The 26,742-nt window shown below is 39.3% G+C and overlaps 1 protein-coding gene across 3 annotated transcripts in view; it reads right to left on the bottom strand.

The window, feature by feature from the left end:
* lmbrd1 (LMBR1 domain containing 1) overlaps positions 1 to 26,742 on the bottom strand; it is a 58,593-nt gene that overhangs the window by 4,656 nt on the left and 27,195 nt on the right. Inside the window, exons 8-14 of one of the 3 annotated variants that reach the window (XM_044213679.1) lie at positions 19,902 to 20,027; positions 18,856 to 19,008; positions 15,509 to 15,573; positions 15,224 to 15,326; positions 9,622 to 9,726; positions 9,387 to 9,536; positions 8,059 to 8,140 (exon numbers count right to left, since the gene is read on the bottom strand). In XM_044213679.1, the coding sequence (XP_044069614.1) occupies positions 8,059 to 8,140; positions 9,387 to 9,536; positions 9,622 to 9,726; positions 15,224 to 15,326; positions 15,509 to 15,573; positions 18,856 to 19,008; positions 19,902 to 20,027 (784 nt within the window). The remainder of the gene's footprint in view (positions 1 to 8,058; positions 8,141 to 9,386; positions 9,537 to 9,621; positions 9,727 to 15,223; positions 15,327 to 15,508; positions 15,574 to 18,855; positions 19,009 to 19,901; positions 20,028 to 26,742) is intronic. The other 2 variants (XM_044213680.1, XM_044213681.1) reach the window with 2 other exon arrangements.

Below are 26,742 nucleotides of genomic sequence, written 5' to 3'. Positions count from 1 at the left end.
GGCATAGACGGCAGGAATAATATAAGAATTCTTAAGCTGAGTCATTCCCCTTTATGTGCATGAATGGGTATTGGCAGGCATGGGAAATGCTGATGACGTCAAATGTGGAAAGTGCCAATGATATGCGTGCAGTGTCTGGGTCTCTCTTCGGTGCTCCAATTGTTTTTGCGTGAAAACACAGGAAGAAAGGGAAGGAAAAAAATGCTTCCCTTCAGATCACATGTATTAATTAGCTTAGCCATGCACACTGAAGCAATAAGAAGAAAAATATTTAAATATAGTCTTAATCAGACTTATAATTTCAACAGAACAAGGCAAGAGAGAAAGTCCACAAAGCTGTGAAGACGAAATGCACTGTCTGGCTATGTTAGAGAGCCATCTGGAGCATTAACGCTAACCCTGCTGAGCTGCTCCTATCACACTGTTTCTTACACAGCTCTTCACACTGACTTGAACCCCATGAACAGTGCAATCAGACTTGTACCAAGCTACACAACATCAAGGTCCACAACAGTAACTTATTGTGGTTTAGAATGTATTCATTAAAGCTGCTGTGTTCCAAAAGTGTCCCCCTCTAGAGTGTAACATTAAATTAAAAAAAGTGAAATCCATCTATAGTAAAGATTAGATCAGAGCAGACCCATGGGAGCTCTGAAGGTGTATCAACTATCAGCTTGTATTTCACCAGGATCAACATGTAACAGTAGAAGCAAGTCTATCTTCATCCCCATGACCCCACTCTTTTCCTCCAGTACCTCAGCCATCTGTAGCTCTCCAGCTGCTCACCTGAATCGCAGGGCTCTGAGTGGGACCTACAGATGGTTCACAACAGTGGTCTGCCTAAATATATTATCATGTACACCACTGACCCACTTCACCTTGAAATCATTACCATACTCTGATAAGAGCATGGGGCAGTGTGTGAGTGCAGGTAATTTCACCTTGACTCATGATACTCGAGTGAGTGGTGCCCTTTGTAGCATGATGCATTATGTATAACTTTCATCTCTGCATTCACAAACATGCATAAAACCCTGAACACACACACACACACACACAGTGTGTTCTTTGTGAAAGCCTCGCTATCAGCAAGCACTCGTCTTCCTACACTGTATGCTTTTACTTTCTCTCCATCTAAAAAGCAACAGAGCACTTTCATTCCAATGTCCTTTGAGGATGCTGATGTTCCTTCAACAAAACTATTTTCAAATGTCTGGCTTCTCATATTAGTGTTGTTGATGAATTTTCACCAAAAGCATCTTTTCACTGTGCAAATTTTATTTGCAGATAAAATCCATTTGAGCAGTGCTCAAGACCTCCACAAAAGACATATGTAGAAGTAACCTTACCTAACTTGACCTAACCTAAACCACTCATTATATGAACAGGAAGCCAAGAAAGAAAATTCCAGCTAATCACAACGTGGTTATGATTAAATTACTTTACATCTGGGGATGCAGCTACATCTCTAAAAGGTCCATTGAGAGTAGTAACTGATAGTAGGTATCAGACAATCACACAACTTGTTAACAACCCTCTCATTATTTGGAGTATGGTTTCAGGCGTCCTGTTGGATGTGCATCCAATATTCACTCTCCTTTTAGCTGTTTTGGTCTCCACCAACTCCTGAGGGAAATGTCTGGGCCTTTAGCTGGGTCTTTTGCTAAATGCTCCTCTATTTTCTACTGTTTGGTGCTGGGCAGGTGGTGTACAGAGGGTTTATCAGATCTTTTTTGCTGAAAAAAAGCTGCCTGCTGCAGCTAGAAACAAAGTAAAAAAATATTGATTAGAGCAGCTTTAGGCAAAGAGTATAAGTTTAATTAGACTTCTTTAAAGCCCAATCTTGATCAGAAAGTGTTTTTAATTATATTAATTAATAGTGGAGGAACAATACCAAGCACAAACAGAAACTGCATTTTCCTTTACAAGGTAAGGGGGTGTCTGTGGATTACTAGATGGACATGTTTCTTTCAAGAGAATAACTTTTGACTGACATATTCCATTGTAATGCAAATTGATGATGATCCCCTTGATGCAAAGAAAATTACTATTAATTTGTGTTGGGGTTGAGGGAGTCTCCTGTTGAAAATTGCTTGGGCACCTGACATCTCAGAGGCAACACATAAAAGTATGACCATCTTCCCCCTGAAGCTCTTTAAAACAATGCTGTGGAAACCGGCAAGTTGCTAGGAAACAGACAGCAGTCCATAGTGTGAAAACACTCCTCTGTATTAGAAGTTTCATCACTGGGATTCAAGCTAGAAATAATGTGATATGTCTTCCAAGGTAAAAACTGGACTGCAGCTCATAGTCAAAATTCAGCTTAAACTGCCAGCAAGACATTTATACAGAATGAGGCGGGCATGAGGGGTCTTATACCATAATATTATATTTACAGTGTCGACCTTAACGGTGAAAAAACAAACCAAGAAAATCATCAGCAGAAAAACTGGAGCAACGACCCAGAGGGCGTTTATTGGTAAATTGAGCTATTGCGTCAAAAAAAAAAAAACAACAACCTGGGGTTACATTTATTGATATTAAGTGTGAAATAAACTTTCCTTGCTGGAAAAAGGTGTTTTAATAAGTTTTTGAGCTGCCTGCCTTTACATAAAAAATTATGTTGTTGTTGACATACTTAGGTTTTGTAATATGCCATTACTGTACGCACAATGCACAGGGTTTTTAGATAATCTGACACAGACTTAACTCAAGAGTCAGGAGCGATGCGGACAGAATGTCATTAAAATCATTGGTCAGTTTGTCAAGGGAACTAATGCAACCAATAATGTTTGCAAATGCAGATGTGATGATGGAGGCGTTAACATGACCGCAATAAACAACAGAGGAGACAGTTAATTTCTTGGGTAAAGGAGTGATCATTAGAAATGGACATAAATCTGTGATGGAAGCGGTCGTAATGAAATGAAATCAGACGCGTCAATAAGTGAGATGAAGGCCTATTTAAATGGGTCTGACGGATTATTAACATTTGAGATCCTCAACAATTACACAATTGTCAGTCAGAAAAAGAAAAAAACAAAACAAAACATGAAATGTATATCATCCAAGAGGGTAGTAAGTACAACTATAAAAAACATCTTTACTGACAAGGGCAGATGTAGATGAACTTAGATGCAAGTCAGAGTTTATGGTCAAAGCAACTCGCCCACCATAAGTAGCAGCATGAGCATCATGGTGGTGAGAATAATTTGAAAGAGCAGCCTCATCTAGTGCTGAGAATTCCTTCATGAAGCCATAACAAATAAAATTTAATTAACTATTAAAATTATATATTAAAAGAACTTTAAAATAAAGTGATTGAATATACTAAAACCAAACTTGGAGAGATTTAGTGCTGCAAGGGTTTAAGTTTGTGTCAATGGCTGGAGAGAGATTGAGTGTGGATATAAAATGAAATGGACTAAGATGAAATTTAAAATAAACAGCTGCCAATATAAAGAGGAAAGCAGCATCACTACTGTGTGGAAGTCCAGAGAACAGGACTTCCAATAATACACAGACAGCACCAGACTTCTTTTCCTTAAAGTAAACCCTGTGTTACATCACATAATGAAGAAGACTTCAGGGTGCAGGTTGTCTGGGGCCATGGCAACTAATTCCTGAGGATTCATTTCCATTATGCTGAGTAAATGGGTAATGGTGTGACAATGACCTTAGAGTAGATAATGGAGAGCTTGGCACTGAGCAGTTGCTCACCAAGATGTTAGTGACATTACACCACTGCGACCAACTGGCCAATCAGTCACCTGCTTGACTTCTACCCACTTTTCCTTAGCTGTCTTTTGATCCAGTGTCACACTAAGGGTTATTACAAAATGATGCCCTTCCAGAGCCTGTTCAAAATATGATTTTCTATAATAGTGTATTCCCATTCTTATTTTTCACATCCACAGTGAGGAGCCTGAGATTTAGAGAATATGCCAATGTCAATTCATATCCATGTTTGTGAATCTCTTGCTACGGTAGCATTTCTTTTCTCCCAGGAGACGTGGCATGAAGAATACTATTTCTATTTTTACAAAACATATAGCTATAATACACTGCCTGGTTTAATGCTAGAATCCAACTAGCATCCAACCAATATTTGATTACCAAAATATACAGACCATGCCAACATAATGTAACAGCTCTCTGCAAAATAAGGGTTAGGGTCAGGGTTAGAGAATGTGAATATGGGTATAGTAGGGTACGTGTAACAGTATTTGTACATATGGTACACATTCCCCTATGTATTGTTGTATTGTATTTTATTTATTAATAATAAAACGTAACAAAACCACTGGATAATGTAAATGCCATTACAACAATGTGCCCCATTTACTATCAGTGGATCATTCTCAGTTTTTGTCCTGGGTGTATTTAATCATCTTGACTTTTCAGATAGTTTTTTTAGATTGACACTCTAGCAAAAAACAGGAATTGCAGTACAAATGATCTAACAACACAGATTAGTGAAGTACATTTAGGTGAGCTGGTTGGTTGACTGACTTGCCATATAGTCCTCTACACCCATCCCTCTCTCCTACCTTTTCACTGGTACAGACATTATCATACCAAGGGTTGATGAGGTACTGTGTCCTTTGGGAAAAAGCTGCTTTGTTAAATTGGGAGTCGCACGCTTTCACCACACAAATTAAATCTTTCACCTGTTACTTTCTACAGTATATCAGTCGATAAGCTTTTGATTGTATTCCCTCTCAGTCGCATGTGTTGTCTCTGCTTGACACTTCCTCCTCCTCATGGTAGGTGGTACAACGGCTGTTATGAAAGCAGGAGCCATTTCCAAGAAGTCCAAAATAGGACCAGTTTCCCTAAGCTGGTCAAAAGAGAGAGTAGAAATACTCCTCGCCATTGTCCTAGTGACTCTGTCACCACAAGTCCTTTATTATACCAGTACTGAAGAGTGCCAAAATGTCTGTGTAAATGAACACATCCCACAGTCCTTTGACATGTGCCCTCAGCAATTAACACAACTTGGACAAACACTGATTTCTGTTCTTACCCACTGAGGGTCCTGTGGTGACCAGAAACACATTTGATTTGATTTAATTTACTTAATCCAGCTCAACTTCAACAGCTATATTTAACTTCTATTGAGATACAACACAGCTTCCAGGCTGCAAAAACAACATGACGAAGTGGTGCAGGATCATGGCTGAATCTGTTTGAGTTAATTGTGAGACAGGAAACAAATTAATTGTTTGAGAAAAACAAACAACCAAACAAAGAAAAGCCAATTAGTTTCCACAATTCTGTCTGAATAGTCATGTAAACAGGAGTACTATGGGGGATTGTCAGTTTATGTAATTCTGTATGTTGGCAGTATTGGCATTATTGTCACGTGTAAACATAGCTGGATTAATTGAATGCAACCGTATTAATCACTTACAGTAAACGTTATTAAAGGCAACCAAAATAATACATCATGTTTATTGTACTGGTTAGTTGAAACTGTTGCACAGGTGACTGGATTGCTATCTTTTGATATAAAATTGGTCCTCATTATACAGTATATGGACAACATGGTTACAACGGTTTCAATATTTAAAGAATTTATCTGAAAAGGGGACACAATCCATCTTTGGCTGTATATTTATGTTGAAATTTACATTTTTAGAATATAAAGTATTTTGGTGTACTGTATTTTTCCAATTATGCACAAGTTTCTTAATAGGAGAAGCTCTGGACACTTTTATGTGTGATAAGAAGAGCTGATTTGAATGGTCATGACTGTTAATGTATTCTGCCTAATCATACCAGTTTCTAAATATGCTTCAGCTTAGCTGTGGGGCTCTACCCGTGGAAATTGCAACCACTGACCACTGACTACCTTTTGTGCAAGGTGCCACTGATTCATGGAATAGGGCCCAAAGAGGTACACTTCTTTCAAATGTCAAAGACATTAGTCCATTAGCACCTCCATGTTGTATAACCCTGATAAAGTAATTTACCATGAACTAAACCCACTGTTGAAAGCCCAGCCAAATACGCTCATCACTTCTGGTTCTTTCTTGATTCACTTTGTAGTTCAGCTAATCACTCTCAAGCTATCCATATTTAGATGAGCAAGGTCCCACTCAGGTCACTACATCTGTCAACCATGTCAAAGTGTGTGCCAACCACAGGTGCCATTTCACTGGAGAGACTGGCTCCAGTTTCTGCAATGATTGTACTCAACAGAAAATCACACCAAAATGTTCTTTTGATAATGTATTTCTGTATATAAACCTCATAAATCGACAAAACTACAACCCTATAAGGCCCTTTTCTATCACAAGCAAAACAATCAGTTTCCTGAATAGAAAGCTAGATAGCTATCTAGATAGATAGATTAATTGCACTGGCACTTCTTACATGTTATGGGTAGAAAACCAGATAAAACCAAATGCAAAGTGGTTTAATTTGTCAACTGATAGTGATTTTTTGTAACCTATTTGTGTAATTTCTGTGTGTTTGATTTACAGTACAGCATAATGCAACACAAAATCTTAAAAAAAAAAAAAGAAGACTAAAGACACTGGAGACAGTGACTGTGTGGTCCACTGTGTGTCTGAAACAGACACTTTTGACACTATCTGTCCATAAACAATATTACAACATCCTTCTGCGTATGTTCTAGGAGATTCTTCTATGAGAAAATACTATGAGGAAATACCTTGTGCCGCATAACAAATGGCATGGCATAGAATGAAGTCCACAGTGATTCAGAACTGTAGGTTATTCAAGACAGCTGTCAGTTAATTAATGTGGGCAAAGTCTATTTGCTACAATGTGTAAAAAAAACTGTTTAACCTGCCCACATGTAGGAGAAAACCTAAATATATATGTCTACACATCCGATTATTGTAAACAAATAATATTTCACCTTTGATCTCTGCAGGTACTCTCCTGCCTCTGCTTTATCTTTCTATTTTCTGCCTGTCTTACGCTGTCTCAATGCATTTTCAGTACTGTTGGATAAAGTGGAAATTATTCATGAAAACCAAGTCAATAATGGCTATCTCGAACATCTTTTCTGTATTCAGGTATACACCTCATTGTCATTCCAAGCTTTCCTGCCACATCAGGTGCAGGCGCACATGCTTCCCTTAATGACAATGAGAGGCACTACAAGGAACTTCTTCACGGGAACTGACACACTGTAGGGAACTGTTCATAGCAACAGATGTAAATAAAACTCCTCCTCAAGTAACACATATAACAAGGCCACTTTCTCATGTTCAAGGTGAATCACCCTGATACTAGATAGAAAAGAGGTGGCTGTGGCTCAGCATGTCCACAAATCACAGGGTTGGCATTTGATCCCATGTAATTTAACACTGCCACAGTCAAAGGATAACTTAAAGAGAAAATATCATGTAATATTTAGGAAATATCAACTATGCTTAATATTTAATTGACTGTAAGAATTAACAAGACCTACTTAACTGTTTTCACATTAACTATTTTTTCATTACATACTTGACACTTAAACCCATCAAAACTCATTAGCTACTCTAATTGCAATTCTGCGTCTTCTGGGAGAGCATTTATGGCCCAACACCTTGATTCATTTGAATAAAAAATAATTATCCCCCACATTAATACACCTCCGATAACAAAAACAAACATGCATAACCAAAATATGACAATTGCTTCATATCCTCTCCACCACCAACAAGAGCCTTCCTTGAACATTTGGCAAATGAATAAATTATTGTGATAAAGCTCACTGGTATGATGTACATTCACACATTTGTGTTTTCATGGCTGATTTACTATTATAAGTGTTGGCATGGAGACGCCAAGAGGCCATGTACTGCATTACTAAATGTTTGTCCTTGATATTATTCCCTCTAATGAATAATGAATGGTGATAAAGATTACTGAACAGTGTTCTACACGAAATGGCCGGGTTGTACACTGTCCTTCCTTTCTTCTAGTACAGACTCGACATGTGATGAATAAATCTTTGATGATGTGTTGTAAGTTCTTCCAACATCTCACTATTGGACCAGCGCTACCTTACTGTGCTAGCAGAGATGACAAACTTACCCTCAGGTGCGTCAGCATCACAGATCCTTGTGGTACCAGAAGTAGCATTCCCAGATGTAGGACCTGCTGAGGGCATCTGACTCTGATCACAAAACACAAGAGGCATATATCTGTTTAGCAAAGAAACACTACAAACTACTTCATGCAGTACAAACACACTGTGGCTTGAGAAGAAGGACTACAAAACCATAATTGCTGAAAATCTATAATAGGCTGAAAATGACCTGGATGTTTTGGTTCCAGATGATGAGTTTTGCCGTGAATAAAAATAAGATTAATTCATCTTGCACATTGAAAATATTCTTTATACTTCATACTGTGAACTTTTGCACATTCCCTGGTAAACAAGAACTGTACAGCTCTTTCATTTAAATAGTCATATTGTACATATTATACATTATTTTCATATTTTATTGTCAATTATATATTTATGCTTCTTGATATGCAGTACTTGCTTAATCTTTTCTTTTTTCCTTTTTCTACTTACTTTGTTTATTGTTAAGCACCAATATACCAAGGAAAATTCCTTGTATGTGAAAACCTACTTGGCAGTAAACCTGATTCTGATTCAATAAATAGACATAATTCAGATCTTAAAAGAGCAATATAGGCTTTTTAGTTTACAGTAAACCCAAACAACAGGTACTAAGAAACTAATTTTCACTTACATTAGAAGCACTTAAAAGATTACTAAATTAACTAACAAGGCATAAGTTTAAGGAATTTACTGTGCACAATTCTTAATATCCACTACATATAGGCTACACTGTCTGTGTTAGGGTGATATAAATGACATTGAGAGACAATGTATTCAAATACTGTAGGTGAAAAAACAGCAGCAGCTGAGAGGAATAAACCATATTTACACCCTGTGAGTCATATAGATCTGGTTTTAAAAAGGTTATTTAAAAACAGGATGTTTCAGTAAAAGCAACACCGTGGTTCATTTTAATTATGTTGTTTAAAAGATTTTTTGAGACGAAGCATAGACACAAGGTAGCATCTAAACTACATGCACACACCCACACAGAGAGAGAGCAGAGCTACATCACATCACACAGAGGGTAGACTGTCAAACAACAGATCCACACAGTAATAGCTACATACTCTAATACAGATAGACAGAATCCAAAAAGAACAAGAGTCTAAAAGCCCTGCTATCAGCCCATAGAGACTATGCTGCTGCCTACACCAAGCTAGACCGAAGTGGTTTGAACCCACTGGCTGACCGACACTGCCATCGTTAGAGCCCCATCCTCAGCGCTAGCGCTCATCAGCGAGACTAAAAACCTAGAAATACACGGAAATGTATATACATTTTTCCTCACCTGTACAAGATATTTCTGGCTGCCATACATGACATATTGTGGGGCTAGGCTATAGATCATGTAGCTGGTGTGAAGGACAATCAAGAGAAGAATCATACAGAGGAAGAGCAGAGCTTGGGGGCGAGTTCTCTTAGGTCTTATTTTGTACAGCTGAAAGAGAAGAAAATGTTAATGTGGAATTAATAGTGTATTCGCACAGTTTTTAAGGTAACATAGAAGTAGGGTCATTGCTTACCCTTATCCAAAAGAACCAGATGCCCATGTTGCGAATACCAGCCATGGATGTGACTACGAAGTACATGGTGATGACTGTGATCAGGATATAATCCAATGGAAAAACCTGTGATACCAAGGACAGAGGTAAGCTACATAACTCACATGCATGAGTCACATAAAAAGCCATTATTGCTTTCAGAGCCAAACATTCAGGCTGACTGCCTCTCAAGGATGCTTGGAGCTGTTAATGAGCAACTATCAGATTCAACTTTATTGTCATTACACATGTACAAGTACAAGGCAACGAAAGGCAGTTTAGGTCTAGCCAGAAGTTCCATAAGCTAGTGCAGGGTATAAGTAGTACTATGGACATTATATACAGATGGCATTATTATATACAGAAGTATACTGATGGGTATGTACAATAATGAATTGGACTGGGCAGAACAGTAGTGCAATGAATATTACTTTCCAATTGCAAATGGAGGTGTTAATGCCCAGGTTTTGTCATAGTTAGCCCCTATGCCCCCCTGATCCTTCTGTGCACCAGTGTACCTGCCTCTCCTTGTGTTTCTTGGCTGTCCCCTGTCCGTTGTTGTGTGTGTATCTGCATTCTGGTCTGGCTTCCTGGTCTCCTGCCTGCTGCTGATCACCGGCACACCTGACTTCAATCAATAATCAGTCTCCACTACTTATCTACTGGCTCTACCACACTACCAGTGCCAGATCGTCTCCGTATATGTGTACGCGTACTATTTAATGGCTCCTACTTCGAAGTGTTGATTTGTTCTTGTTTTGCCTGGTGGTAACTCAGTTCTGTCTCTGCCACAGACCTACGCAAACCTATTACCACACCAACAGCCACATCACCCTCGCCAGCTGCCTAGTCTGACCAGCTAACTTCGCCTCCGAAGCCTGCTGTCTACCAGGACCAACCTCCAGTCTTCACGGGTCCACCGCCTGGCCGGTCCAGCCCTTCCCACTACGCTCACCAGTCCAGAGCCAGCTCTCCTTGTCTCTGTCCAGAGCGTCGCCATTCTCTTCCTTGACCTGGTCTGGTCAAGTCCTCGGGGCGACCACGAACCACGCCAGACTTTGTGAGATATCCATTCTGTGCAATAAAGACTGTTGCAACTATACCCAGCTCAGTTCCATGTGTTCTGCATTTGGGTTCAGTAATCAGGCTTAGGACAGAACGATCTGGCCAACATGGACCCCAGCAGGCGCCAACCCGGAAGCAGTCCCATTCCATCAGGCATTAACCAGCCTGGGGATTCTTCTGGGCCAACACGAGCAGATACTACGGGCTCTCTCCGATAGTAATCAAGCCATGGTCACCCAGATTACATAGCTGACTCAGCAGGTATCCAGACTCACAACCCAGCTCTCCTCGACAGCCTCGTCCACATCAGCTTCGCTGACTACCCCTGCAAACCCACCGGCGACACCACCACCCCTCCGGGAATCTTACGCCTCCGACCCGGTTCCTTTCACCGGAGATGTCACTAGATGTCGGGGTTTCCTGCTGCAATGCTCTTTGGTCTTCTGCCAGTGCCCCGCCACTTTTGCTTCAGATCAATCCAAGGTAAACTACATTGTGGGACTATTAAGGGACAGAGCATTAGCCTGGGCAGAAGCCACACATGCTCGTCAACCCCTATCGTCGTTTTCCTTGGCCGAGTTTTTGGAAAGAATGAGAAAGGTGTTTGATCATCCAGATACCAGTGGGAACACAGGGAAGTGGCTTTTACGGATCCGACAGGGAGACCGCAGCGTGGCAGATTATTCTGTGGATTTTCGCATCCTGGCCGCAGACTCGGGCTGGAACGAGGAGGCATTAATCAGTGTGTTTGTAACCGGACTGAGTGACATCCTGAAGGATGAACTGGCCGAATGGGAGGAGCCCACCAGTTTAGACGCGTTGGTCTCGCTGTGTATACGAATGGACAACTTCATACGCGAGCAACGCCAGGAGCACACCAACCGTCCTCACACCCATCCATCACGCTACGCCGCTACAACAACGTGACCCGGAACAGGATCGCCCAGTCTGACCACAGCTCCAGATCCGCTGACCCCAACCACCTCTGAGGGGGAACCGATGCAACTAGGCCGGACCCATCTGACGCCGGCCGAGCGTCGCCATAGACGCACTGCGGGGGAGTGCTTTTACTGCGGTAACAAGGGTCACTTCCTGGCAACATGTTCCCGGAGACCAAAAGATTAGGCTCACCAGTCGCAGTGGGGGTTCTGGTGAGCCAAGACAACCCCCGTAACCAGGGCCCGCCTAGACTACAGATCCCGGCCACACTCTACAACCAAAGCGGGTCGCTCTCCTTGTTGGCTCTCATCAACTTCGGAGCAGAGGGTAATTTTCTGGACACCGAGTTGGATCACCAGGCTGGTCTCCTCATTGAAGCTCTGGATGTTCCACGCAATGCTGAGGCGCTGGATGGCAGAATTCTGGCTCAAGTTACCCACTGTACGGTTCCGGTGTCCTTGGTGCTTTTGGGAAACCACAGAGAGAAGATCCAGTTCCAACTCATCTCATCCCCCAACACACCACTGGTCCTGGGCTTCCCCTGGCTACATCGCCATAATCCACACATTGACTGGGCCAAGGGAAGGATCATGAGTTGGAGCCCATTCTGCCTCTCCACCTGTCTGCAATCCGTTCAGTCACCTCCAGAGGTCGGCACTCCACCACTCAGCCCGGAACCCCGGGATCTGTCTCTGATTCCTAAGGAGTATCATGACCTAAGCGAAGTGTTCAGTAAGGACCTAGCTCTGTCACCAGCACACCTGACTTCAATCAGTTATCAGTCTCCACTGCTTATCTACCAGGCTCTCACACTACCAGTGGCAGTTCGTCTCTGTACATGTGTACACGTACTATGTAACGGCTCCTACTTCGAACTAAAGATAAGTGTTGATTTGTTCTTGTTTTGCCTGGTGGTAACTCAGTTCTGTCTCTGCCACGGACTTACGCTCTGCCAGTGATCTCAGCCTCAGTCTGTCCTCGGATTTCTGCAAACCTGTTACCACACCAACTGCCACGTTACCCTCGCCAGCCACCTAGTCTGACCAGCCAACTTTGCCTCCGGAGCTTGCTGTCTACCGACTGTCTAAACAGACCAACCTCCAGTCTTCACGGGTCCACCGCCTGGCCGGTCCAGCCCTTCCCACTACGCTCACCAGTACAGAGCCAGCTCTCCTTGTCTCCATCCAGAGCGTCGCCATTCTCTTCCTCGACCTGGTCGAGTCCTCAGGGCGACCACGAACCAAGCCAGACTTCGTACACAGATATCCATTCTGTACAATAATGACTGTTGCAACTATACCCAGCTCTGTTCCATGTGTTCTGCATTTGGGTTCAGTAATCGGGCTTACGACAGGTTTCCAAGTTTGGTTATTAACTTGGAAGGGATGTCAGTGTTGACAGTGTCATCAATACCACTTGGTCTAGGCCAGTGAATCTAAAGCACATTCGCAATGGTCAATGTGTATTGCATTCAGACATTGTCAAGACTGTTGAACACCAACAGCTGTATTCCTAACCGTTTCCTATTAATCAGTCAATAATAGGTTATTTACAGTAGTGTAGTCTAGACTAAAAAACACAGTGCATGTAACACAGATTTAACGATTGTGTTGTTGTGTTCTGATTTAACCTCAAATGTGATCCCTATATAGTATCCCATTCCTAGTATGGTGGATTTAATTCCTTAAATACCAAGGTCATACTTCTAAACACTGGCCTTAGACATTTAATCAATGCCACTATCTATGAAGCAATTCTTTAATGGTCTGACCTGTCAGTCATTTTTTCTCTAAATTCTGCTGTAGAATACTAAGTTTAACAGAGGGTGTTCTGTTCAGTGTCCAGACCTGCGGCAATGTAGTGATTTATGTTCTGTCAATCTCAATAGTTTATATTTTAAAAAACTTAAAATAAGGCTTTGGTCTTTTAACCTTTTGCTAATATACTGTATATCCACAGGTTTATTGTTGCACAAAAATAAAAATGCTTAAAGAAGACAGTGGCTAATTATTTGCCAACCTGTAGCTCATAACTTTGGACAAAATTACAAAGATTCTGGTTATGTGTGCATTAATCTGATTTCAAGATTGATAAATACCCAGATTTGTTAAGCTCGAAGTATACAATCAAACCCAGGTTACAACACTGACCTCTAAACTTCTTAAAAACAAATAAAAAGGATTTGATTAATTAAACTAACACAAGACAACAGGCAAGAAAATAAAGACATTTTGATTCTTTAACCAGCATCCACGAGATTCCAAGTTTCACCAAGGTTTTCTTTGGATCATGTTTCGGATAGCAAAAGGCTGTTTCATGAAGCAAAACATTAGCTAAATGATTTAATGACATTTATTTATGATTTGTAATATTTTATTATCTGTATAGATGATGTTTCTGTAATGTGGTTCACAGAGAGATGTATATAATGGAGCTTGATTGAATGCACTATGTAAGTGCCATGAGGGGCGACTGTGGACTTAGTGGTAGAGCGGGTCGTCCACCAATCGGAAGGGCGGCAGTTCAATCCCGGCTTCCCCCAGCCCATATGTCGAAGTGGCTGTGTGTGAATGATTAGTTACTTTGATGAGCAGTTCTGCCATCAGTGTATGAATGTGTGTGAACGCTTTGAGTAGTCAGAAAGACTAGAAAGGCGCTATATAAGTACAGTCCATTTACCATGAAGAGCGTACAAATTAAATTAGATTAAAATAGTTCAGTCATACAGTCTAAAACATCTAAAACTATCACTTAAGACGAAAAAAGCACCATGTGGTTGGGTGTACGGCATATTATTTACAAAGGTAGTAGGCAGGGCTGTTGTATTGCAGGGTTTTTGCTTATTTTGTCCACCTTTTGTTGTTTTCACTTGTTCACATTTCAGCGGTTACCAGGTTTTGTACAGTTTACTGAATAATAACTTTAGCATCATTGTGCATGGCCTTGTAAATTAGTGGTTTCAGAATCAGATCAACAGCTGGTTCATAAAAGCCAGTTGTACCAGCTATACAATGCATATATTTGCAAGACTGTGTCACAAAAGTGTTGATTCATTTGTGTGTTAATTATCTGTGGTCATCATTTGTAGAATGTAGCAACTATCCTTTATCTTTGCCATTTAACATCTATTGTGCCCCCACTTAAAACTGATAACTGTGCTTGTCATGTTTTCATTTTTTCTCAGCCCTGCTCCCTTGGGAAATTAAATTATTTTGAAGTTACTGCAGAATGCACTTGTGAGTATGATTCATATGGGTATAATTTCCCTTTTTGTAATTTTGTTATCTTATAGTCTTTGGTAAAATATAAGCGGTGCCTATCAGACCGTATCTAAAAGTAACACACTCCTAATTAACATTTAAGACAATATGACTCATTTAGTGTATGTAGCTCCTTTTGTAGTTTTATACCTTCAGTACATTAAACAGTATTACAAGTGCATTTAAGAATATCCAAGAATAAAGCTTTTAAATTATGCTTCATTTAGGTTAATGATGATGGAAACAAGAAAATATGGCTTTAAGCATATCTTAATTGAGTATAATCATCTTTTCATCATGAGAGATGAGAGGATACTCACGGGTTGTAAGGCTAATAGAAGTTCATTCAGAGGATTGGTTAGGTTGGTGCCAAAGATTATGAACCCAGAGCTGATGCCAGCAGAGTGGAGAGCTTTATCCAAACTGAAACGCATAGAAAAAACTTAAATATATGTATCTATCTCCTGCATTACACATTAATAAATATAGTTAAAGGAAACAATTACAGAGTAAATTTTTTGTCACACTGCCTGCCTTATATGACATACATTTGTAAGCTGTATTGTGTTAAGAATTATGGTGTTACAGGACATATCATGACTTACTTTGAAATGAACAGGGCAACAGTGAACAGCAGTGCAACCAGGATGAAGAAAATGCCCAACACTATCTGCAAAAAAACAACAACAAAATAAATTCAATACATTATAATACCAAACAGTGATATGTAGCCACAACCAAATAAGGGATCTGAACTCACGTACCCCATGACTGAACCCCCAATAAGAAATGTTTTCAAAGGCATCTACTGGGTCAGCAAATATAACCTTTCTGTCATGTCTTTTGTCAAGGAGAGACCATATGGCTTGGCCAGCCACAGTTTGGCACAGGAGGAAGCAATGGCACAGCCCAGACAGAGTAGGGAGGTTGCAACCAGGGAGGCAAAAGGTGGGTGGCAGCCAAAAAGTCAATAAACCCTATCAGCTGCTCACCTTCAAGGGGGCCTTTATAACTAAAATATCTTGTAGCAGACATAGTGATGAAAAAAGCAGGCAAAATATATAGTACAATTAAAATATATGATGTTCCAGTGATGTTTAGTACAATGTCGAAAAAAACAAAACACGGTGATAGTTGGCCCCTGACCACAAGTTACCAAGCTAATCACACAACTGGCCATGTTTTCGAGATAAAAGAGTGATCAGATGAAACTGAATGTAAAAACGTGTACATAAAAGTGTATTCATTTTCTCTCTCAAGCACGCTAGGACCTTTGACATATCCATGTCAATGTCTAGATACAAACAATTGTGAGAAAATAAAGTAATTTACATCATAAAAACGCAATAATTCAACCAAATTAACTTTGACAAAACATCCCTTGATGTAATTGCTCAATGATTATAGCAAAGCATCAATTACAATCAAGAAACTGATAATCATCACACCTTTGGTCATTATTGTTGATATGAACAACAATTTAAAAACTTAGGTGGCCAGACAAAGAAAAAATACAGTCATTAAAATGTACTGATTAAACTGCCCTCATCTCCAAATCCAACCAATCCAACTAAACAAAAGCCAAACAAAAAAATAGATTTCCTAACTTAGTTATGCGAACACAGTTATTGGCTATTAAAAAGTCAAGTACTAAAGAGGAAGTTATGATAAATGAAACAGCTTTTAAATCATGAGAAGATTGGATTTATTTTCACATCTTAAATGAAAAGGTAGCATAGTTTTTTTAACAAAGAGAATTGCATTGGATTATAAATTACTTATCTAGCAGTGCTGTGCTTGAAAAATTTAGCTTTTTTTACCTTTGTTTTGTGATCCTATCAAAACACAGTAATTATTTTGTGAGGCCCAAGCACTTTTTAACTGTAGATGTTCCACATGTTCAATAATTCATTTTCGCTTACGACCAGGGTTGATATAAAAAAGACAGCATGTGTTTGAAGAACGGTGGTGCAACTGCTCTGGAGAAATCTCAATCATTTGGCTTATCACTCTACACCAGTGCCTGAGTATATAGTAAATAAATCTCCCAACTCATTACTGTTTAAATTTGAGTCTGGGGACTGTCATTAGCAGCAACCCCCTCGGTTAAAGACAAACTGTTACAGACACTGGTTTAAAATGTTTGTGCAAGCCTGCAGTGCAGTAAAATACTGGAAAATTAATAGCAGTGGCAAAGTAAAATGTGGACTAGGAGAATGATGTTGGAACTCGTCCTGTCCTTAACAAAGAAATATGATTAAAACTGCGGGACCTATTTTGACTGTGCATAGCCATGTCGTGTACATGTGTTCACGTAAGTGCAATGCACATCCATGTGCACTGTGCATAGTACTAGATGTACACGAGGGTTGGGTCAAGTAAAATATGAATAGGAGAGTGTGGAGATTATTGCAGTGAATCATTACAGTAGCATTTTGGCCTGTCCCATTACTCTTCTCATACCTGTTCAACAGCTAAAGCAGGAAGTGTGTGAGGAGTAAAAAAATATTGTTGTCTGTAAGGTTAACAGAGGTAAGATACAAATATATGATATCACGAATATGTTGCGAAAGGCTGATCATATGCCTTTTTAAGTAGAAGTTACATTTTAGAGACAGTTTGGTTACCATGTGTTCCGTGCTAAAGGGTTACCAAATCTGTAGTACAATAAAATCTGTACAAGTAAAACAATTATTTTAGGTTTAGGAAAATAATTACTTATTTCTTGACCCACCACCATCACATTTAACGAGAATAATTACAGACATGATTCTGTAATTCTAAGACATATTGATCACGACAACCTCCGGGCTTTCTCAAATTCAAATAAAGTATTCTTGTGAAATTAAAAATGCAATGCTGTTTATGCCAAACTGACTACAAAGATGCTGTTGCACCCTGGTAACTAAGTGCTTTGGGATAAGGATACTGTAAATTGTTAGGATTGGTGGGAAGAGGTAGTCATGAGGGATTTTCGTTGTGATGAAAATTTTTTCAGGGAACTGTGTGAATTGGTTATGTTCAATGAGTCCATAGTCCATGGTTTAAGCTGCACGAACTAATGTAGGAAACTGTGTAAAATGTCAGTTTATAACTGATCAATGTAATGTTAATTTTCTATGGTAATTTTGTGCTGGTGCTGGTTGTATATGCTTTAGTCAAGGAACCCACTAAGGATCAGGGGTGCAGAATTTAGCTGCACTTTAGAAATCTCTCCATAATGCTCATCAGTGCATCATCTCCCAATGTTTGCCTGGGTTGGGCCAGTGGAAGTGTTGGCACCAAAATGTCCAAAGGTAGTAATGTTTTTAGGTCTTAAACAAGTGGTGTTATAACCCCCCTCCTTGCCCCTTGGGCAAATTTTAATACGGAAACAACAATATTGAAATTGCATTTATGGAGGTCCAGGTATTGGTTGCCAACCCAAAAAAGTAAAATCAAAGAGAAGTTTGTGGTTGCTTTGGTTTATCCCTGGGGAACCGTGAGATCCTGCTTTAGAAATGTGAGACTCCCTGAGAGACTTCAGAGTAAATTAGGTGAAGAGACTACCCGTGGGAATCGTGTAAATCTACGGTTGCGTAAAGTAGAACTAAAAGTAAATCTAGAGCAGATCAGATTAGAACTTGAACACAAAGTAACAGTTTGGGAGGAAGATGATGAAGGTGGCGAAAATGAACAAAGGCATGATACTTGGCCAAACAAGAATTTGTAAATTACACAACTATTAAGTGATGAAACACAAAATTAGCAGTAGTACATTATGCAGCCCTAACCTACCTCTGCTCAAAAATCATTTAAATCAAGGCCAGAACACATAATACTAAATAATGATGTTTGTAAGATCACATCCAATATAGACATTGAAAGTATTTGCCTTTGTATACAACACAGTCCATATCGGACATATAATTTACTTGTGTGAATGGGAGATCAATTTCCATAATACACTCACCTTGAAAGGTCTGAGAGCACTGCCCACTTTAGTGCAGCAGTTCCTTTCTGCAATTTCCAGGTGTCTCCCCCTGCGCTGGAGGACCTGCAGTTTGCCCTCCAGCTCCTGCAGGTTGTGTCTGTCCCTTGAGGAAAGGGGACGTCCATCTTTACACTGGTGAGAAGACCAACAAACCACCAAATAAATCAATAAATACACATATGCATGTACTGTATGTTAATTTCTGACAAGGCATAGTTGGAAACTTTATCGGGGTATTTAAAGTAAACAACACAAATAATGGAAAAATGTAGTAAGTTTAAAGTAACTTTAAAACTTTAACATTAAAAAATATATTTAAAATTCTCTTTAGATATTGCTATTATAATATTACAGATATATGAAGCATTAAAACATTGGGGTCTAAATATTCAGGTATAATTTATCTGCCAGTAAATAATTAGCACTATTACATACTATGCTATAAAAGTTGCTTTGTCTACCTTCAGTAGAATTAGTTAATTATTCAGAAATATTAAGTCATCATTTAGACTACCGCCATTCAACTATTAAAGCAAACTCTTTTGTGTGTGTTGTATGCTACACTTAAGTTTTCCTTGTCAGTAAATGTATCTATGTAGGGGGCAGAGGAGGAATGTTCAACTTCACGCTGACACTGCCAACTAATAGCAACTAATAGATGTCTTAACTTGTGTTTTCTTGTTTGTGCTGCTTGCATTTCAGGTGTTTGGATGATAAGGACAACGCTAACCACCCATAATTGCATGCTAAAACAGAGGGGCACGGCAGAAAGATAAAGAGGAGGGACTGATCACCTGGAGGCTATGCATGTGTACCTTTCGATGAATGCATGATTATACACTCAGTGCAGATTATATTAAAGAGTAAAAAAGAAACAAGTGTATTGTAATACAGTAGTATTGTAATGTAATTATCTATGTCTCTTCACTTCTAGGTTTTGTTCCATGAAGTCATTCTATGACTTGTAAATAATGTCTTTATGTCACATATTGTGCCAGTGCTTTGTGTCATTTGGTCAGACCAACCTTGGATTTCAGCTTTTCAATCTGATGCTCAACATCATCGATGTCCTCTGTGTTCTCCAGGCGTTCATACACCACACTCCGTGTGCCTTTTATCAGATTCAAAGGCAGTACAGACATACCGTATGCCTGAAAGACAGTGCAAACCTACCATTATAATCACACATTATTGTCAGAGTGGGGTGGCACATATGGCATGTGCATCCACCCACGCATACCCACGCCTGTCTGATGACACATCACAATGTGGAACACAACATCAGTCAAATGAGGGTAAGTATACAGACACACACACACACACACACACACACACACACACACAACACACAGCAAATCATATAGTTCCTGGCCTCCCAGGCTATGTCATTTTGGTAGAGGAAAAAAGATTAAAATGGTGGAATCTATAATTGTGTTGAGGTTTATTGGTGAATTTGCTGCAACCATTTTGTGTGGATATCAGTACCTTATATCACTCTGATGCAATTTACAGCTTAACAGTGCCCCCATGTGACAGCACTATCCTCTATACTGGATTTGATGACATTTTTATAAGTATAATTTTAGGGAGAAAAATCTGGGTTAGAGTTGAATGACATGAATTTAAATAAATACAACTTTTCTTTTCTATTAGAGGTACATACACTGTATAAATGACAAACAATGATAACATGACATGCAGAAAGACACACACACACATACATACAGTAACAGCAAAGAGAGACAGAGAGAGAATATGTGTACAAAATTCAAAAGAAATGTTCAGCCATCAGTGGGCTTCACTCTCCTGAAGGGACTTTTTAAACTATGAGGGGCATTTCTCATACCAGGAAACAGACCAATCAATACAAATGAAAATAACAGCAACAGGCCGATGCTTTCTTGCTCTCCCTGTGCCTTCCCGCTTTAACCAACTTGGGGGAGTGCCATTTTATGGGCTCATAATAAAACAAAGGGGCCTTCTGTGCAAAGATACTTTCAGCCCTGTCAAAAGATGCTGCCCTCTTTTTTTCTTTTTTCAAGTGGGGAAACGTCAGTGCCTATATTTTTCTAAAACAACTTTTACTAGTTTCTGAGTGTTAGGTAGCATTAAGAGAGTCGCATGGGATACTAAGTCAGGCTAGACTATTATTAGTCTCTGCTGTGGATCTCTGCTACGGGCGAATGTCGCCTCCTGCAATGAATCATGGAGCTCTTAAGGCCAGAGCATGTCCCGAATATCAAACACACTCATAAAAGGAAAACCTGTCCCAGATCCCAAGAGAAACATTTCCCTTCCCTCAAATGTGCAACTACATGGGAGAAATATAAAAGAGAAAAAAATACACAGGTGTCCCTCTGCTGGAGTTTACATTTTAAGTTCACACATAATCATGCTTGCTCATTAAAGTTATTTTAAAACCCACTGTGGTCAATAATAACCAGAAATAGCTTGGAGCAGAGTGGATGGGAGCGAGTGTGACTCTGTGTGTGTTGGTTAAGGGGGGGGAGTTGGTGGCGGAAATCATTCAGAGAGAGTCATGTGACTGCTGAGTGGGAAGAGGGAAAACTAGGTGGACATAGACCTCCTACACAAGCCTCTTCTTTGTTGCTCTTTCTACTTGAGATGGTGGAGCCAAAAGGGGGGAGGGAGAGGAGCCAAAATGCTTTAATGAATTATTTAAAAATCAGATCAGTCTGATTTCACAAGTAATTTCCTAAATATGTGTTTTACATTAGGAACTAAAATGTAATAGAAAATAGCCTATATTCTGCACCCTTCCGCACATTTTTTGTAGATTGGTACAAGATTTGCACAAGGTTCCCCAAACACCAGATGCCACCACTCAGCTCTGTCTGGTCACATTTTGGGAGGTGAACGACCAACTAGGCCGAAAAATATGATGAATGTGATGTTAATGAACATAAGCCATACTTCATCTTGATCTTGTTTATTTTATTTGATCTGTGGTGACATGTGCGTGTGCATTGAAAACCATCCCTCTCCTCCATGGTCAAGTTCATTGAATCTTGAAATGAAATGAGGCACACTGTTCCAATAGCGCCTTACAGTCTATTATGGATTCATTTGGTTGTTGTCTCACAGAGATTGGTACTTCACTCCAAAATACTGACTGTATGTCGCCGAAGTGTGAGGTACTGGATAAAAACAAGAAGACAGGAGCAGATGTCAAAATTGGAGAGTGTTTGGATTGCTAAAAATGTTGATGTGTATGACTGCTTGCTTGTTAAAAGCTTACTGTTGCTAGACCTAACACACTGTTCTCGTGGCCCCGAGTTGAAACGAGGAACTCCTCCACAGCAGTCAACTACGATTGTCAAAGTCTATCATTCTCCACAGAAATGGATGTTCCACCGATTCAAGAGTTGATTGGCTGCATGACTATGGTTGATCATTTAATTTTGTTAAATTTAAGAAAATGTCCACATGGCTTAAATTCATTAGTCTAAGTAATAAAGATCATTTTAAATAAAAGTTACTCGGTTGGTAAGATATTTCATCCCTCTTTACATCCAGGAGTAGAGATGTTGCTTCTTTAATTCTGAAGGCCTTGACTGTTATTATAATGGAGGTCAGGACTGACAAAGTAGTAGGATCAGGGGGACAGTCCATGGTGACAAACCTGTATTTAAATATTTAAGCATTACTTAAATATATTTAAATATTTAGTTTGGACAAATCACAAAATGGGACACAGACTTGGTCAGGTACAGGGCTGTATACATTGGGTCTCTATAGAAAAATTGCATATCCATGTGATACAGTATCCATTTTATTCTATATTCCACAAATTAGACTTGATATACAGTATATATTTTTTTTTTTTCCACATCTGGACGTGCCATTCACAGACTGATATGTTGCTCCATTGTTAACATCCACATATCTGGCCGTTCACCAATTGTTAGAAAATAGTTAAAATAATGTATCGTGATACCCAGATGTTTCTCCCAGTTTGCCGTGAAAGACTGCTAAGGCTATAACCCACGGCTTTACAATATCATTTTCTTACAATTTAAAGGGCACAACACCAAAACCTTGAACTACAATTAAATAAGCTACAGTTTGTCGCCTGCCCTTTTACATAATTTGACGCTTGAAATGGGTACTTCTTTCTATCTCAAAGACGTCTGAGAAATGTATTCTCTTTAACAAACATCAGATGTATGAATTCATCAATAAATCAATAAATATTTGGCTAATTTAGGGAAAAGGCAGACTGACAGCCTGTAATTACAGAGGAATTGGGCATTATAGTAAAGACAAACAGATCATTTCAGGTGTTTTATTAATCTTTGTACAAATACGAGTCAAACTTTCACTGTGACTCGTTAATACAAAAATTCTTATCAGTTGTTAATCTTACTCAAGCATTGCAGGAACAGAAAGACAAGTTCAAACCTACTAAGCAAGAACACATCTTTTCAGAGCCTTCTACCTGACCCCTTATTCAAACGTTGCCGGCCTCTTTTGAATCAGGAATTTTTCCTGATACTATGGTTACTAACATGTCCTTCATACTGAAACAGGGCAGACCAGCAGATGTTTGCTTGACGTTAATCTCTATAAACAAATATCTGTAGGAATCTGTAGGCAAGGGACAAGATTTTGGTATGGGAAGCATCCTGGTTTCCGTTTGTAGTCCGAGTAGTATTGACCAATCACGTTTGAGCAGGCTTTGGTTGCATGCAGGTAAACAGTCCATGTGGAGAGCAAAAGAGGCAGAACGCACTGGGCGAAATGCAATCTCGGAACACATTGGCTATCGCCTGACAACGATTTAGCTTTTTATCAATCTCAGAACTCAAGGGATTAGCTTATTATTAAATTTATCTGCATTCAAATCGTTGTCAAACGATGGGTTCCGAAGATTGGCTTGACATAGAATGAAAACTTATTGCAAAGCTTTTGGCTAAAAAGGGTGGAAGATATGCTTCTAAATGTCATCTCAGTAGACCATTAGACCATTTTCACATCAGACATTTTGACATGTCAAAGCAGGAAAACAGGTGCAAATAATAACATTAACAATGGCTCCATTCCATCAAGTGTCCCACTAAGCCTGGAACCGGCTCACCTAAATTGAATGCAGCCATCATTAATGTTATTAATTCCACTTGTGCTTTTACTGCTTTGACAAGTCAAAATGTCTGCCATGAAAAGGGTAGATTTGGCTTTGTTTTAGGTCATAACTTATACAATAATGTTTACAGACAGCTGGACCTCATTTTGATTGGCACAGAGTGCATACCAAAATCTGCTGCTCTGTCCCTGCAGAGAGTCTAGTGGCCATCTTTCCAAAATTAACCTGAGGGATGTGTTTATTAAGTGAATTTTTCTTATATGCCTCTCTGTGTGACTCAGTCCTCAGAAAGGGCTTGAATTTTCCTGCAGCTGCAGTGTTACCCAGTTCAGTCTGGTCATACAGAGATTAGGTGTGCCTAATCTCTCTATGAGAGGTATGAAAGCTCGTTCCCAGCAACAAAATATATCCCTTTATGCTGATGACAACATGCTTTTTTTAGGTAAACCTTTGGTATCTGCTAACGGAGTGTTATTAATCACTGCAGTTCTTATGTTAACACATTCATACCGCAGTGTATTTGTTTTATTAAATAGTCTCTTTGTACTGTATATCACTGATTAGATAATGCAACATATATAATGGGCAGTAGGCTTTAGGAAAGCTCTGACAAGTGATTGGTAAAAATATTTTCTTAAATGAAGGCCTGCTATATTGTTGTGTATGGCCTAAATGAGAACATTTTCATGTTTTCTCATGTCATGTCAACTCATGTTTTCCTGCAGTATCCTTCCAGTAGTTGCGCAACAAAGTTTCTTCTGTGTTTTGATTTGTCTAGGGGACAAGGATCTTGCAGACTTTTGAAGTCATTTGCTGTTGTTAAGTTTCAAGATGATAGTTTCTAGTGTGATCAATGTAGCAATAAAAATAAGGAATACTCTTAAATAAAAAAGTTAGCTTCTGATAACGACCATCTTATATGGGGAGAATGCAGGCAAACGTTTAGATGATTTGACAGTAGCCAATGAATCACTTGCCTTATGTTGACCTTTTGGCACAACATTATTTTTCATGCTTAAAATGATTTTGATAAGGGCCTGATATAAATAGTGCTTTATAAAATCGTGGCCTGAGGTTGTGTGAATGAAACATTTAAAATGGCCCTTTGAAATGGACAGCAATTTTACCCCATTTTCTTCAAAAAGAAATCCATTAAGCAGCCCTGTAATGAAAAGGCCTGCTGTGGTTGACTGACATGCTTCCCAGGCTGCCTCCAACCTTTAGAGAGTTCTTGTGGGTTTCAAAAGACATTGTACCAAGTTTGACCTATCACCTCTTCTTTAATTTTAGTAATTGCAGTAAGCCTACAGGGAGGTTAAAGGGCTATTAGAGTCAGTTGTGTCCTAATCATAAAGACATTTCCCATGCTAATGCTTGATTAAAAAAAAGAAACACTTAGGGGTGCATCCTTTGCACCCTAATGCACCTGTGTTTATGAATCTTTAATTGACTTATATTTTACATTTTATATTTCATAGTAGTAGAGTAGGGATGTCCCTTTTTGGCCCAGATCCAGATCCGAGTCCTTTAATATTGGGTATCTGTTGATACTCAGTCCGATCCAATACTTTTTACCTATTTTCCATATATATTTACCTAAATGTTGATTAAATATGTATCTGACACAGTGAAATAACAAGCTGTAGCCTACTTAATCTGACACAACATATTTTGCACAAGTTACTTGATCCAAATACTGGTGGTCCTGGTTCAAAAATATTAAATCATTGATATGAAAAATGAGTTTGACGAATCCGAGTATCCGAGTAATGAATTCAGAGTCACTCACCTGTGCGCCCAAATAATTTTTCACACACTCACACATGCAGTGAAATGTTAGCACTGAAAGCCAGCTGTGGTAAAGGAGAGCTGCACTGCAACACTAGTAGGCTGAGGTGGACAAAACACAGTAGAGTACAGTATTTGGGTTCGGATTTTGATCTGCTTTATTTTAGCCAATTCAATCCTTTACAATATGCCTGGGAGATCCTAGAGATCCTTAGGATCGGATCGGGACATCTCTAGTGTAGAGTACAGGTACAGATATAGTTATGGTATGCTTGGTAAGCCTTAGTCAGTATCTGCTACTATTTAAGGTCTCACCATCTGGGGTTTTTAGCTTGCTGAATAGGTATATACATGTTAATAGAACTTACTGTCCTGATAGTGTTCATTTAATGTAGTTCTTCCCTTTTAGTAGATAGTATTTTGCTTTTTGAAAGTGTTATAAAAATTACAGACTAAACCATTCTATTGCAGTGAATCTTACATGCCATGTTTTATGCAAAATCCAATTACTAGTTTTAAACTTCAAACTTCAGTTAAAAAGTAAAGGGTGGGAAAGAAATATCCATTATATAAATCAAATTTAAATACAAAATATAGAAAAAAAAACAAGCATCGAAGGACTGGAGAATCCTAAAGTATTAGTGACACCCTTCTGATTCACTCAGAGACCCCATCTTCCCAGGTCAATCTCAGGGTCTGCGATTAGATCAACAGACATCAATCTTCCCAACTTTAGTTCAGCATCAGCATCTTATGGCAAGAGAAAGGTAGGTCCACAGGAGACAGAGTCATGAGAGTCGTAAGTCAATATACTAGCCAAGCTTTTAAATGAAGCCAAAGGACTTAACATACATGAGATTTGAGTTAGGCCTTATCGGTCTCATGTCATCACCGCTGGGTACAATCAAACAGAGTGGAAGATAATATAGAGAGGAATATATGTGCAAACATTGCAGGTAATGTGGAAGAAATGT

The sequence above is a fragment of the Siniperca chuatsi genome, linkage group LG11 (genome assembly GCF_020085105.1).
Source record: "Siniperca chuatsi isolate FFG_IHB_CAS linkage group LG11, ASM2008510v1, whole genome shotgun sequence".
Classification (NCBI taxonomy): domain Eukaryota; kingdom Metazoa; phylum Chordata; class Actinopteri; order Centrarchiformes; family Sinipercidae; genus Siniperca; species Siniperca chuatsi.
This window is presented reverse-complemented; position numbering and strand designations above follow the sequence as displayed.